The sequence below is a fragment of the Xyrauchen texanus genome, chromosome 20, assembly GCF_025860055.1.
Source record: "Xyrauchen texanus isolate HMW12.3.18 chromosome 20, RBS_HiC_50CHRs, whole genome shotgun sequence".
Taxonomy (NCBI): Eukaryota; Metazoa; Chordata; class Actinopteri; order Cypriniformes; family Catostomidae; genus Xyrauchen; species Xyrauchen texanus.
Genome location: NC_068295.1, coordinates 94,456 through 110,000, shown reverse-complemented (window position 1 = coordinate 110,000; position 15,545 = coordinate 94,456). Strand labels below are relative to the sequence as shown.

Below are 15,545 nucleotides of genomic sequence, written 5' to 3'. Positions count from 1 at the left end.
TCCATCTGCCCGACAGCTAACATCGGTGCGCATGAAGCACAGGATAAACCGCGAGGAAAGAAATAACCAAATAAGCACGCAAAGGAGAAGAGTGCACCTTACGCGAAGTGTACTGCCCACAACCTGCCAACTTATCCAAGGGAACGAAATCAGACCAATCTCGAAACTTTAAAAGTTTTATAAGTGCAAAAGTGTCCGTAAGATTCACAAGCGTCCTGAATCCAGCCGGCGGCCGTCGGGAGATCTCACGCCCGCTGTGAGTGCTTCGATGGCCCGCATGTGACTCGCCGTGGCGCGCTGAATGGACTGTCGCTGTGATGTGCGCGCAGCGGGACGAGCTGATAAACGCGCCGCCACCTGCGAACGCGTATCACCCATTGGAAGACGCTAAGTGACGCCGCTCTCTGATTGGAGGATACGCAGCGTTACATTTGCATGCGCGTCTCTGGGACAAAAACCGCTCTCCGTCACGCGCTTTAATGACGCGTCGCGCTGTAAAAATCATTGTTTCAAGATTTGACAAAATAGACACGTTTATTTTATGAGCCATTCCCGCTGACAGAGTAAGTACATTAACCTCCACAACTGTGCCGTATGACCATTGCCATTAATGATGGTGACGCGGGGAACTCCGCGCGATATTTTAGCGGTGCGTTTATTCTCCAGTTTTATTTAGATCAACTAGGATATTTAAAACTGGGATTTTTTTGTTGCTTCTTTCATACGACAAAATACGGAAATTATTTGTTGGTTTCTATTGAATGATGCGTTTTTATAAATTCAATTTCGCTTAGAACAACTATATAACAGCTTTGATTTTATGCGGCACAACACGGCCGATATCTGTAGGCTATGCGTCCTCTTCTGACGTCACTCCTGCAGATTATTATAACGTATAGCGTCATTAAAAGTGTAAATAAGCATGCATTTATATTACAGTGGAACCAAGTTCGGTCAGTTGCCATTTATAACACGTGTTATTACCATCATCATCATCATCATCGCGAGACCTGTAATATTGAATCTCTTAATGGACTGTTATTAAAATAAACGTGACGCTTAACTGCGGAGTAAAACGCACAGATGTGTGTGTCATTGCTTTGGTAAGTCCATTTTCCCCCCAGAGTGTGTCTTTAATATGCAGATGTTTGATGTCTCAACAGTGTTTATTCTCTAATACTCTCCGGATCATTGAGTGTCATTGATGCGGATTATATGTAACACACTGTTGAGACATCAAACATTACACGCATTACGCATTACATTACACGCATTACATTACATGCATTACTTTATATGTCTAACATACAACGAATGGCAACACATTAATTAAAATACCACAAAAACACTGTAATGAATAAGTATTCTAATGCGCGATGCCCTGCTTGTATTAATAACATTGCTATTATAATATATATAGGATGCATGAGTCCTGATGTGCAGTGTTGTTATTTTCTATATGTGAATTGTTCTCAGATCATCGGTTGAAGTGCTTCATGTTTTATGTTGCTGTGAGAATGCACGAGTGAATTATGACCATGCTGGAATTTAAATGGGTGCAACATCATTTAGACCTTCATTAAAACGGGAAGAAAGCAGAAATGTGCGCGCGCAGCTGGAATAATATTCTTTTATAATAATATAAAAAGTCTCCAATCATGTATTTATCACTTATAATTAGATTGCTCCTGTTTTAGTTTATACATTCAATTATTGACATTTTATTTGATCATATTCCCCAAGCCTAATGCAATATGTTAATAAAGAAATCTTCCTTTAAATGTTATATTTTTATTTGACTGTTCATCTGTGTTTCACTTTATCATTGTAATCTCATTCTCATCTGGACTATAATATAAATCATAATTATCCTCATGGCAGGAATAACTGCTTAATAAAGTCACTTCAACCTGAGAAACTGCAACAATAATAATAATAATTATTATTATAATAATAATAATAATAATAATTATTATTATTATTATTATTAATGTTGTTGTTATAACTGTTATTATTATAGTTGTTATTGTTATTATTATAATTGTTATTATTGTTTTGTTATTATTATTATTGTTATTATTGTTGTTTTTGTTATTAATATTCTTATTATTCTTATAATTATTATTGTTGTTTTTGTTATTATTCTTATTCTTATTATAATTATTATTGTTATTTTAATAATTATGGCTATTCTATTTATTGTTATTATTATAATCATAATAGTTATTATTGTTGTTACTATTGTTGTTGTTATTATAATTATTATTATATTGTTATTATTATTTTATTATTGTTATTATAATTACTTTGTATTGCCTAATTTGTATAAAGGTTCTCATGACTCTTTAAATAAGTTTGTTCTACGCAATCCTATAAATAAATGAATAAATAAATGTCTTTATTCTATATTTAGCAGATGTAATAGATTCACTACATCAGTCTGAGATGAATGTAAAACAGTGTGATCATGGGCGCGCGCTGACTTTAACACATATTCTAATATCAGATAAAGTTGAAAGATATATAATAAACTCTGTTGCTCGTGGAACACGTGACATGTAATTAAACATCAGTGTGTGTGTGTGTGTGTGTGTGTGTGTGTGTGTGTGCTTCCGATTAATTACAAATGAGTTTTATTCGTTTTTTATTTTATTGGAAGAACTGATTTTATTATTTTATCCACATTCTCTCTCGATAGTTTATTAGAAGTCTATATCTTATATTAGCTACAACGAATAGTTTTGCCCTAAAGTTCGCTATTAATAATAATAATAATAATAATAATAATAATAATAATCAGGGTTGCTGTTTTTATTGGTGCTTTATTAATGAACATGTCTAACTCGTTAAAGATTCCTTCATGTACATCATCTGCAGGCCAACTACAGAAATGTTTAAAGTTTGACGAGTTTATTTAAATAATATAAAAGTAACTTGTTGTTTAATTGTAGGATTGCTGGTTTATTGCGAGACTTCTCCAGAGACATCTTCAGGCCTTCTTGTGTTAATAGTTCTTGTGTCAGATATACCGACAGTAATGTCAGAAATAAACATGTTGTCTTGAGATTTCATTAAATACAGTAAAGTGCTTAAATATCATATTGCCATGAAGACACTCATATAATGCCACGGAGTATCAGGACTTACAATTTTAAACTATAAAAAATCCATTGTATAAAATTGCATATTTATAACTTTACTAAAACTAGTAAAATAAACAAATAATTTAAATGTTGTGTTAACATTGTCATTTCCACCACAACGAACAATTCTGCCACTAAGTTTTCTTTTTGAAAAATCAGTGTCATATATATATATATATAATTTCCACTATATAACATTATCAAACCGGTACACACTTTTAGATGTCATAAATGTTTGTGACTTTTACGAATAAATAAATAAATGAACTTGAGAAAGTGAAAAGCAGCAGATCAACTCTTGCAATGAAATGAGACAATAGCGCCCCCTTGTGGCGGACATCTGTACTGCATCTTTAAATATTTCTTGTCTGAATCTCAGCGTTGTACGACACACATCTGTTAACTAGATAAAACTATGTTGAGCGTGCACTGATGATATGGGACCTTCTATCTACACATGTGCTAACATTTATTATGCTCATCGTCTCGTGTTCAGTACATGATGAGTATGGTAATCATTGTGCTCATCAAAGTGCATCTCGTACATCACTGTACAGTTTAGTGTAAGCACATGTGAATCAAAGTTTCATGACATTTCTAATGATTTAATGACATTTCATGTTAACCATTAATGATATAATAAACTGTTAAATATATGTATAATGAAAGTGAGGATAAAGATTTAACGCATTCTCTACTCTCTTCTCTTTCTGTGACGTTTTGAGCACTTAACATCCGTTAAGAGCATCTAGAATCGTCAAGTGTGTTGCTATTTAATTTGACACCATGTATAATTCATGCACGCCCCAGAGCTTCAGTGTGGCACGAGTGTGTGGCACGAGTGTGTGGCACGAGTGTGTGGCACGAGTGTGTGGCATGAGTGTGTGGCACGAGTGTGTGGCATGAGTGCTTTACAGTGTTTCTCTCTTATGTAGTGTGAGTAAACAATATACTGAGGATACACGTGATACAGGTACACTTTGCCTATTTATGTCATATTTACCATACATAACCCTAGTTATAGGGATGTTCCATTAATGTTTTATTTACAACATTTGTTCCAAACCTTAAAGTAATGTGTGCAAAGTTGATGGAACGTTGCTTTGTATGACCTACTCCCGACAGTGATGCCTGTACAAGCCTGTTACTCAAAATGCACTTTAGATCTTCTCAAATCACAAGGCCTAATTAATGCATGGGCTGACCGGGATGAAACCGCAGGATTCTCTCAGGCTGAGGGACAGGGGCATGTCCAGGATTTTCTTTGCCAGGGGTGGCATCCAATAAGGCGGTGGAACGCTGTGTCTTACCAGACACGGGCGGAACCTTGTTATGACCATGTGCATTACAGACAGGTTGATCCATTGCACACCGTCTCCAGGAGACAAATGGGGATGGAGTTTGGAGAATGGGATGGAAAAGCTCATTTTTGGCCAGTTTGAATCCAGGGTGTGGTGAGTGACTCCAGTCAGGTCTCCTTAGCAACCAAATTGGCCCGGTTGCTAGGGAGGGTAGAGTCACATGGGGTAACCTCCTCGTGGTCACTATAATGTGGTTCTCGCTCTCGGTGGGGCGTGTGGTGAGTTGTGCGTGGATAACGCGGAGAATAGCGTGAAGCCTCCACACACGCTACGTCTCCACGGTAACACACTCAACAAGTCACATGATAAGATGTGCGGATTGACGTGGAATACTTGTTATTTTTAATTTACAGTACATATTTAATTTAGGAGCAATCGATGACTCTTTATTTAGTTATGTGGGTTACAGTACTTGACTACAAAATTACAAAAAAATTCCCATCTGTAATTACAAATGAAATATACCACGGTGGTGGAATGACCTTCGCAACTCAATCTAACTCACTAACTCTCTATCTTCAAAAAACTTTTCCATAAGCACTTAACCGGTCAATAAAAAAAAAAAAGAAAAAAAAAATGTACATTTCTTGTTGCACTTAAATCTGTTTTGTATACTATTCTGATGATAGTGAAACTTTGTAATGGGGCACTTTTCGTACCACTGTCTCCTTAAGATGATTCGCTGATGTTTTCCTCTTTTTTAAGTCGCTTTGGATAAAAGCGTCTGCCAAATGAATAAATGTAAAATGTAAATGTAAGTTTTTACATTGAAACCTGAGGTTAAGTCATGCACTAAATAGGGAGCAAGGGAGCATCCTATAGCTCTCCTATAACTGTTCTGAGACCAGTGCAGACAGACAGCACCCTGGAGGTTAAGTCATGCACTAAACAGGGAGCAAGGGAGCATCCTATAGCTCTCCTATAACTGTTCTGAGACCAGTGCAGACAGACAGCACACTGGAGGTTAAGTCATGCACTAAACAGGGAGCAAGGGAGCATCCTATAGCTCTCCTATAACTGTTCTGAGACCAGTGTAGACAGACAGCACCCTGGAGGTTCAGTCATGCACTAAATAGGGAGCAAGGGAGCATCCTATAGCTCTCCTATAACTGTTCTGAGACCAGTGCAGACAGACAGCACACTGGAGGTTAAGTCATGCACTAAACAGGGAGCAAGGGAGCATCCTATAGCTCTCCTATAACCAGTGATGGGAATAACGGCTAACGGCATTACTTTTTCCAGTAACGAGTAATCTAATTGATTACTCTTCTCATCTTAATAACGCCGTTACCGTTACGACCAAAAAATGCGGCGCGTTACTATAACTGATGAAGCTGTTTTTTTTTCATCAGACCAACTAGATCTCTGAGCGAGAGGCAAATACTTTTTTTACTGTTCTTCCTTGGTTAGTGGGCAGAGCAAGAGACAAGGGCATAAATGCTGACGATTGGCTGAGGTAGAGTAAAATGTCATTGTAAGCCAATCAGAGGTAGAGTTGGGCGGGTGTTCGAAAGCACGCATAGTAGTGATGGGCATTCGGCTCTTTTGACTCAGCTCACTGAAAAGAGCCGGCTCTTTTGGCTCACAAACGGCTCTTTAAATGACTTTGACTATAATATTTCAATTTTTATTACATAATTATTTAATTTCTATAGGCTAAATTTGTAAAAATAGAGTCGGCTCTTCAGATATGCGAGCCAGCTCCCGACGTTCACCTAAAAGAGCCGGCTCTTAGAGTCGGCTCATTCGCGAATCGCGAACGACCCATCAAAAGCTCATTCGCGAACGAGTCGATCCATCATCACTAACGCTCATTCGCGAACGACCCATCATCACTAACGGCTAACGCTCATGAATTGCGAACGACCCATCATAACGCATAGTCGGACAGGACAGGACACAGAAATGACAAGAATGGGTGGCTGGATAGCTAGATAGGGTAGCTTGGATGAATGGGGAGAATAGAATGATGAATGGATGGATGGATGGATGGATGGATGGATACATGGATGGATGGATGGATGGAGAGAATAGAATGATGAATGGGGAGAATAGAATGATGAATGGGGAGAATAGAATGATGAATGGATGGATGGATGGATGGATGGATGGATGCATGGATGGATGGATGGATGGATGGAGAGAATAGAATGATGGATGGGGAGAATAGAATGATGGATGGATAGATGAATGGATAGATGAATGAATGAATGTTCAGGAGCTAAAGTTGGATACAGTATGTCTAAAGTTGTGTTGCATCTTTTTACATTTGCAGTTTTGCACTAAAAAGAGTGTATTTTTTTTGTTTTATACATTTTTGGTACATTGCTTAAAGTGCATAATTTAATTTAGATTTATTTGTCAATGGCCAGAGTACGAGATTTATTTTTATGGAGATGTATTTTTTATTTTTTATGTATTACCTACCTGTATATGTATATCCTTCGTTTTGCTATACATTGCACTTTCCAGTTACATTGAAAGCACCTAATATTGTTACACTGTTCTACTTGAAGTACAGCATTTTTTCAGTAATTTTTGTTTGTTTTATTTGCACTACAAAGAGTGTATATATTTGTTATTTCTTTTTGGTATATTGCTTAACAAGCTTAATTTAATTTTGCCCAGTTGTGGCCTGTTGAAGGGCAATAAATATCAAAAGTTCCAAAACATCTATTCTGTTATTTGCATTGATCCACTATATAAACATAATATCTACATACATAGCATTTGATTGGAGGCTAGTCTCACTTTGTCCCACAGCAACGTTTTTTTTTTTAGATGTGTGTACAATGTTTCATGTTTCTGTTAATAATGTATTGTATTAAGTGTCCATTGCATTATAATATTCAGATTTATCATAAATAATTGAACATGCACATGTATTTTAAGTTCCGTTAAAGAGGGGTAGAGGTGGGGTCACATTTGAGCATTTAAAATTTTATTTAACTTGAAAGTAACGCAATAATTACTTTCTTAAGTAACTAGTTACTTTTAAAATTTGTAACTGAGTAACTAATTTAGTTACCTTTTTGGAAGAAGTAACTAGTAACTGTAACTAATTACTTTTTAAAAGTAACTTGCCCAACACTGCCTATAACTGTTCTGAGACCAGTGCAGACAGACAGCACACTGGAGGTTAAGTCATGCACTAAATAGGGAGCAAGGGAGCATCCTATTGCTCTCGTATAACTGTTCTGAGACCAGTGCAGACAGACGGCACACTGGAGGTTAAGTCATGCACTAAATAGGGAGCAAGGGAGCATCCTATAGCTCTCCTATAACTGTTCTGAAACCAGTGCAGACAGACAGCACAGTGGAGGTTAAGTCATGCACTAAATAGGGAGCAAGGGAGCATCCTATAGCTCTCCTATAACTGTTCTGAGACCAGTGCAGACAGACGGCACACTGGAGGTTAAGTCATGCACTAAATAGGGAGCAAGGGAGCATCCTATAGCTCTCCTATAACTGTTCTGAGACCAGTGCAGACAGACAGCACACTGGAGGTTAAGTCATTCACTAAATAGGGAGCAAGGGAGCATCCTATAGCTCTCCTATAACTGTTCTGAAACCAGTGCAGACAGACAGCACACTGGAGGTTAAGTCATGCACTAAATAGGGAGCATCCTATAGCTCTCCTATAACTGTTCTGAGACCAGTGCAGACAGACGGCACACCGGAGGTTAAGTCATGCACTAAATAGGGAGCAAGGGAGCATCCTATAGCTCTCCTATAACTGTTCTGAGACCAGTGCAGACAGACAGCACACTGGAGGTTAAGTCATGCACTAAATAGGGAGCAAGGGAGCATCCTATAGCTCTCCTATAACTGTTCTGAGACCAGTGCAGACAGACGGCACACTGGAGGTTAAGTCATGCACTAAATAGGGAGCATCCTATAGCTCTCCTATAACTGTTCTGAGACCAGTGCAGACAGACGGCACACCGGAGGTTAAGTCATGCACTAAATAGGGAGCAAGGGAGCATCCTATAGCTCTCCTATAACTGTTCTGAGACCAGTGCAGACAGACAGCACACTGGAGGTTAAGTCATGCACTAAATAGGGAGCAAGGGAGCATCCTATAGCTCTCCTATAACTGTTCTGAGACCAGTGCAGACAGACGGCACACTGGAGGTTAAGTCATTCACTAAATAGGGAGCAAGGAGCATCCTATAACTCTCCTATAACTGTTCTGATACCAGTGCAGACAGACAGCACACTGGAGGTTAAGTCATGCACTAAATAGGGAGCAAGGGAGCATCCTATAGCTCTCCTATAACTGTTCTGAGACCAGTGCAGACAGACAGCACACTGGAGGTTAAGTCATGCACTAAATAGGGAGCAAGGGAGCATCCTATAGCTCTCCTATAACTGTTCTGAGACCAGTGCAGACAGACAGCACACTGGAGGTTAAGTCATGCACTAAATAGGGAGCAAGGGAGCATCCTATAGCTATCTATAACTGTTCTGAGACCAGCGCAGACAGACAGCACACTGGAGGTTAAGTCATGCACTAAATAGGGAGCAAGGGAGCATCCTATAGCTCTCTATAACTGTTCTGAGACCAGTGCAGACAGACAGCACACTGGAGGTTAAGTCATGCACTAAATAGGGAGCAAGGGAGCATCCTATAGCTCTCCTATAACTGTTCTGAGACCAGTGCAGACAGACAGCACACTGGAGGTTAAGTCATGCACTAAATAGGGAGCAAGGGAGCATCCTATAGCTCTCTATAACTGTTCTGAGACCAGCGCAGACAGACAGCACACTGGAGGTTAAGTCATGCACTAAATAGGGAGCAAGGGAGCATCCTATAACTCTCCTATAACTGTTCTGATACCAGTGCAGACAGACGGCACACTGGAGGTTAAGTCATTCACTAAATAGGGAGCAAGGGAGCATCCTATAACTCTCCTATAACTGTTCTGATACCAGTGCAGACAGACGGCACACTGGAGGTTAAGTCATGCACTAAATAGGGAGCAAGGGAGCATCCTATAGCTCTCCTATAACTGTTCTGAGACCAGTGCAGACAGACAGCCCACTGGAGGTTAAGTCATGCACCAAATAGGGAGCAAGGGAGCATCCTATAGCTCTCCTATAATTGTTCTGAGACCAGTGCAGACAGACAGCACACTGGAGGTTAAGTCATGCACTAAATAGGGAGCAAGGGAGCATACTATAGCTCTCCTATAACTGTTCTGAGACCAGTGCAGACAGACAGCACACTGGAGGTTAAGTCAATCCGGGAAGCTAACTCACTCTCTATCTTCAAAAAACGGCTAAAAACACATCTTTTCCATAAGCACTTAACCGGTCAATAAAATATATATATATATTTTTTTTTTAAATCTGTTTTGTATACTATTCTGATGATAGTGAAACTTTGTAATGGGGCACTTTTCGTACCACTGTCTCCTTAAGATGATTCGCTGATGTTTTCCTCTTTTTTAAGTCGCTTTGGATAAAAGCGTCTGCCAAATGAATAAATGTAAAATGTAAATGTAAGTTTTTACATTGAAACCTGAGGTTAAGTCATGCACTAAATAGGGAGCAAGGGAGCATCCTATAGCTCTCCTATAACTGTTCTGAGACCAGTGCAGACAGACAGCACACTGGAGGTTAAGTCATGCACTAAATAAGGAGCAAGGGAGCATCCTATAGCTCTCCTATAACTGTTCTGAGACCAGTGCAGACAGACAGCACACTGGAGGTTAAGTCATGCACTAAATAGGGAGCAAGGGAGCATCCTATAGCTCTCTATAACTGTTCTGAGATCAGTGCAGACAGACAGCACACTGGAGGTTAAGTCATGCACTAAATAGGGAGCAAGGGAGCATCCTATAGCTCTCCTATAACTGTTCTGAGACCAGTGCAGACAGACAGCACACTGGAGGTTAAGTCATGCACTAAATAGGGAGCATCCTATAGCTCTCCTATAACTGTTCTGAGACCAGTGCAGACAGACGGCACACCGGAGGTTAAGTCATGCACTAAATAGGGAGCAAGGGAGCATCCTATAGCTCTCCTATAACTGTTCTGAGACCAGTGCAGACAGACAGCACACTGGAGGTTAAGTCATGCACTAAATAGGGAGCAAGGGAGCATCCTATAGCTCTCCTATAACTGTTCTGAAACCAGTGCAGACAGACAGCACACTGGAGGTTAAGTCATGCACTAAATAGGGAGCATCCTATAGCTCTCCTATAACTGTTCTGAGACCAGTGCAGACAGGCGGCACACCGGAGGTTAAGTCATGCACTAAATAGGGAGCAAGGGAGCATCCTATAGCTCTCCTATAACTGTTCTGAGACCAGTGCAGACAGACAGCACACTGGAGGTTAAGTCATGCACTAAATAGGGAGCAAGGGAGCATCCTATAGCTCTCCTATAACTGTTCTGAGACCAGTGCAGACAGGCGGCACACTGGAGGTTAAGTCATGCACTAAATAGGGAGCATCCTATAGCTCTCCTATAACTGTTCTGAGACCAGTGCAGACAGACGGCACACCGGAGGTTAAGTCATGCACTAAATAGGGAGCAAGGGAGCATCCTATAGCTCTCCTATAACTGTTCTGAGACCAGTGCAGACAGACAGCACACTGGAGGTTAAGTCATGCACTAAATAGGGAGCAAGGGAGCATCCTATAGCTCTCCTATAACTGTTCTGAGACCAGTGCAGACAGACGGCACACTGGAGGTTAAGTCATTCACTAAATAGGGAGCAAGGGAGCATCCTATAACTCTCCTATAACTGTTCTGATACCAGTGCAGACAGACGGCACACTGGAGGTTAAGTCATGCACTAAATAGGGAGCAAGGGAGCATCCTATAGCTCTCCTATAACTGTTCTGAGACCAGTGCAGACAGACAGCACACTGGAGGTTAAGTCATGCACTAAATAGGGAGCAAGGGAGCATCCTATAGCTCTCCTATAACTGTTCTGAGACCAGTGCAGACAGACAGCACACTGGAGGTTAAGTCATGCACTAAATAGGGAGCAAGGGAGCATCCTATAGCTATCTATAACTGTTCTGAGACCAGCGCAGACAGACAGCACACTGGAGGTTAAGTCATGCACTAAATAGGGAGCAAGGGAGCATCCTATAGCTCTCTATAACTGTTCTGAGACCAGTGCAGACAGACAGCACACTGGAGGTTAAGTCATGCACTAAATAGGGAGCAAGGGAGCATCCTATAGCTCTCCTATAACTGTTCTGAGACCAGTGCAGACAGACAGCACACTGGAGGTTAAGTCATGCACTAAATAGGGAGCAAGGGAGCATCCTATAGCTCTCTATAACTGTTCTGAGACCAGCGCAGACAGACAGCACACTGGAGGTTAAGTCATGCACTAAATAGGGAGCAAGGGAGCATCCTATAACTCTCCTATAACTGTTCTGATACCAGTGCAGACAGGCGGCACACTGGAGGTTAAGTCATTCACTAAATAGGGAGCAAGGGAGCATCCTATAACTCTCCTATAACTGTTCTGATACCAGTGCAGACAGGCGGCACACTGGAGGTTAAGTCATGCACTAAATAGGGAGCAAGGGAGCATCCTATAGCTCTCCTATAACTGTTCTGAGACCAGTGCAGACAGACAGCCCACTGGAGGTTAAGTCATGCACCAAATAGGGAGCAAGGGAGCATCCTATAGCTCTCCTATAATTGTTCTGAGACCAGTGCAGACAGACAGCACACTGGAGGTTAAGTCATGCACTAAATAGGGAGCAAGGGAGCATACTATAGCTCTCCTATAACTGTTCTGAGACCAGTGCAGACAGACAGCACACTGGAGGTTAAGTCAATCCGGGAAGCTAACTCACTCTCTATCTTCAAAAAACGGCTAAAAACACATCTTTTCCATAAGCACTTAACCGGTCAATAAAATAAATATATATATTTTTTTTTTAAATCTGTTTTGTATACTATTCTGATGATAGTGAAACTTTGTAATGGGGCACTTTTCGTACCACTGTCTCCTTAAGATGATTCGCTGATGTTTTCCTCTTTTTTAAGTCACTTTGGATAAAAGCGTCTGCCAAATGAATAAATGTAATGTAAATTTAAATATAACCAAATGATGATGTAATCGAGATCTTCTGAATCAAATCAAATCAGGAAATCTGTATTGTTACACTATTGTTAGCAATGTAGTTTAGTATGTTTGTTCCAGAAATAATATTGCATAACCCTAACCCTAAATCAGCATAAACCCAGCTAGACCAGCATAAACCCAGCTAGACCAGCATAAACTCAGCTAAACCAGCATAAACCCACCTAAACCAGCTTAAACCCAGCTAGACCAGCATAAACTCAGCTATACCAGCATAAACCCACCTAAACCAGCATAAACCCAGCTAGACCAGCATAAACTCAGCTATACCAGCATAAACCCACCTAAATCAGCATAAACCCACCTAAACCAGCATAAACCCACCTAAATCAGCATAAACCCAGCTAGACCAGCATAAACTCAGCTATACCAGCATAAACCCACCTAAACCAGCATAAACCCACCTAAACCAGCATAAACCCACCTAAATCAGCATAAACCCAGCTAGACCAGCATAAACTCAGCTATACCAGCATAAACCCACCTAAACCAGCATAAACCCAGCTAGACCAGCATAAACTCAGCTATACCAGCATAAACCCACCTAAATCAGCATAAACCCACCTAAATCAGCATAAACCCAGCTAGACCAGCATGTACATGGTGTTATTATACTTCATCTACAGCAGTGAACATCGGCTCTAGGGGAGCTTGTGAGATCTTCAGACATTATTTGACTCTGATCCCCTTCAGAGGGTTCTGATGGACGCTGCGGCGCTGTTATTGGGTTACCCTGTAAAACACTCTAAACACAGATCCGTGTGGGACTCATCAGTCTGTCACAGCTGAAAGAGTGTTTCTGTATTTATTTTCATTCACCAAAAAGATTTCGTGGTTTTTAATAATAATGCACACTGGAAAATAAAATCAGATACTGGGAGCAGGTGTCAACCCTGTAATCCCGAACAGGTCGAATACTTCACAAACACACGAGTGAAAGTGCTTTTATAAGATTATAAGTGTCACATTTCTGTCTTTAAACCCTCCATTGTAAGAGTCTCATTGGAACAGATTTTTGCAATATTAAAGATAAAAAGGGGCTTTCTGTGTTTCCCTGTCTGATGCATGTCTGGGAAATAATCCCAATAAAGAAGAACGTTTATTTTAGAAAATCATCAAGTCCCGAATCGAACAGATCTGAGATGAACTCTGATGGTGGCTGTAAACAAACGTCACACCTTGAATGGGACGAGAAGACATTGACCCTAAAGTTGTGATCATATCTATAACCATCTGCTTTGTCCTCCAGAGACGCGCGTGACCGCTGTGTGCATGTTTCATTCCCCTTTTTCATCCGTAATTAGTAACACCAAATAAACATACAAGCAAAACAATCTGGAGCAAATAGTTTTCCTAAACATGTATGTGCTCATATGTGCTCAGCGGGACCACGTAGAGCAAGCTTAAATAATTTAAAGCTATAGAAAGTCAGATTGTATAATCAAATAGTTCATTACGTGTGCAGGAGTGTTGATTATTCATGTAACAGACATCATAAATGATCATAATTAATTCAGATTCAAAGTATCATCCAGCATCATCCAATCACTGTCAATCATGTTCAAATAAAACATTATAAATGTTGAATCTATGAACTGATGATCATTGAGTGTCCAAACATCATCTGCAGCCAGAAACTGAACTTATGATCCGATTTTAGGAGTGAACGCACTTAACTGCATAGAGAGATATAGGATGCTCCCTTGATCCCTATTTAGTGCATGACTTAACCTCCAATGTGCTGTCTGTCTGCACTGGTCTCAGAACAGTTATAGGAGAGCTATAGGATGCTCCCTTGTTCCCTATTTAGTGCATGACTTAACCTCCAGTGTGCTGTCTGTCTGCACTGGTCTCAGAACAGTTATAGGAGAGCTATAGGATGCTCCCTTGTTCCCTATTTAGTGCATGACTTAACCTCCAGTGTGCTGTCTGTCTGCACTGGTCTCAGAACAGTTATAGGAGAGCTATAGGATGCTCCCTAGCTCCCTATTTAGTGCATGACTTAACCTCCAGTGTGCTGTCTGTCTGCACTGATCTCAGAACAGTTATAGGAGAGCTATAGGATGCTCCCTTGCTCCCTATTTAGTGCATGACTTAACCTCCAGTGTGCTGTCTGTCTGCACTGATCTCAGAACAGTTATAGGAGAGCTATAGGATGCTCCCTTGCTCCCTATTTAGTGCATGACTTAACCTCCAGTGTGCTGTCTGTCTGCACTGGTCTCAGAACAGTTATAGAGAGCTATAGGATGCTCCCTTGCTCCCTATTTATTGAATGACTTAACCTCCAGTGTGCTGTCTGTCTGCACTGGTCTCAGAACAGTTATAGGAGAGCTATAGGATGCTCCCTTGCCCCCTATTTAGTGAATGACTTAACCTCCAGTGTGCTGTCTTTCTGCACTGGTCTCAGAACAGTTATAGGAGAGATATAGGATGCTCCCTTGCTCCCTATTTAGTGCATGACTTAACCTCCAGTGTGCTGTCTGTCTGCACTGGTCTCAGAACAGTTATAAGAGAGCAATAGGATGCTCCCTTGCTCCCTATTTAGTGAATGACTTAACCTCCAGTGTGCCGTCTGTCTGCACTGGTGTCAGAACAGTTATAGTAGAACTATAGAATGCTCCCTTGCTCCCTATTTAGTGCATGACTTAACCTCCAGTGTGCTGTCTGTCTGCACTGGTTTCAGAACAGTTATAGGAGAGCTATAGGATGCTCCCTTGCTCCCTATTTAGTGCATGACTTAACCTCCAGTGTGCTGTCTGTCTGCACTGGTCTCAGAACAGTTATAGGAGAGCTATAGGATGCTCCCTTGCTCCCTATTTAGTGCATGACTTAACCTCCAGTGTGCTGTCTGTCTGCACTGGTCTCAGAACAGTTATATGAGAGCTATAGGATGCTCCCTTGCTCCCTGTTTAGTGCATGACT

General features: G+C 40.7%; 1 protein-coding gene and 1 long non-coding RNA gene across 11 annotated transcripts in view; one reads left to right on the top strand and one right to left on the bottom strand.

The window, feature by feature from the left end:
* Nucleotides 1–1,917, bottom strand: part of LOC127660813 (homeobox protein Nkx-6.2-like) — a 4,789-nt gene extending 2,872 nt beyond the window's left edge. For both annotated transcript variants that reach the window (XM_052151245.1, XM_052151246.1), the window contains exon 1: nucleotides 1–1,917. This exon is cut by the window's left edge and continues 386 nt beyond it. In XM_052151245.1, the coding sequence (XP_052007205.1) occupies nucleotides 1–23 (23 nt within the window). In that variant the 5' untranslated portion in view covers nucleotides 24–1,917.
* Nucleotides 1,918–5,317: 3,400 nt separating this feature from the next.
* Nucleotides 5,318–11,805, top strand: LOC127660829 (uncharacterized). Of its 9 annotated transcripts, none has more exons than XR_007972691.1 (3): nucleotides 5,318–5,467; nucleotides 10,034–10,217; nucleotides 11,663–11,805. It is a non-coding gene; the product is annotated as an uncharacterized LOC127660829 (long non-coding RNA). The 9 variants fall into 9 exon arrangements; XR_007972688.1 differs by lacking the exon at nucleotides 5,318–5,467 and adding an exon at nucleotides 8,214–8,278; XR_007972686.1 differs by lacking the exon at nucleotides 5,318–5,467 and adding an exon at nucleotides 8,482–8,546.
* The last annotated feature ends 3,740 nt before the right edge of the window (nucleotides 11,806–15,545 follow it).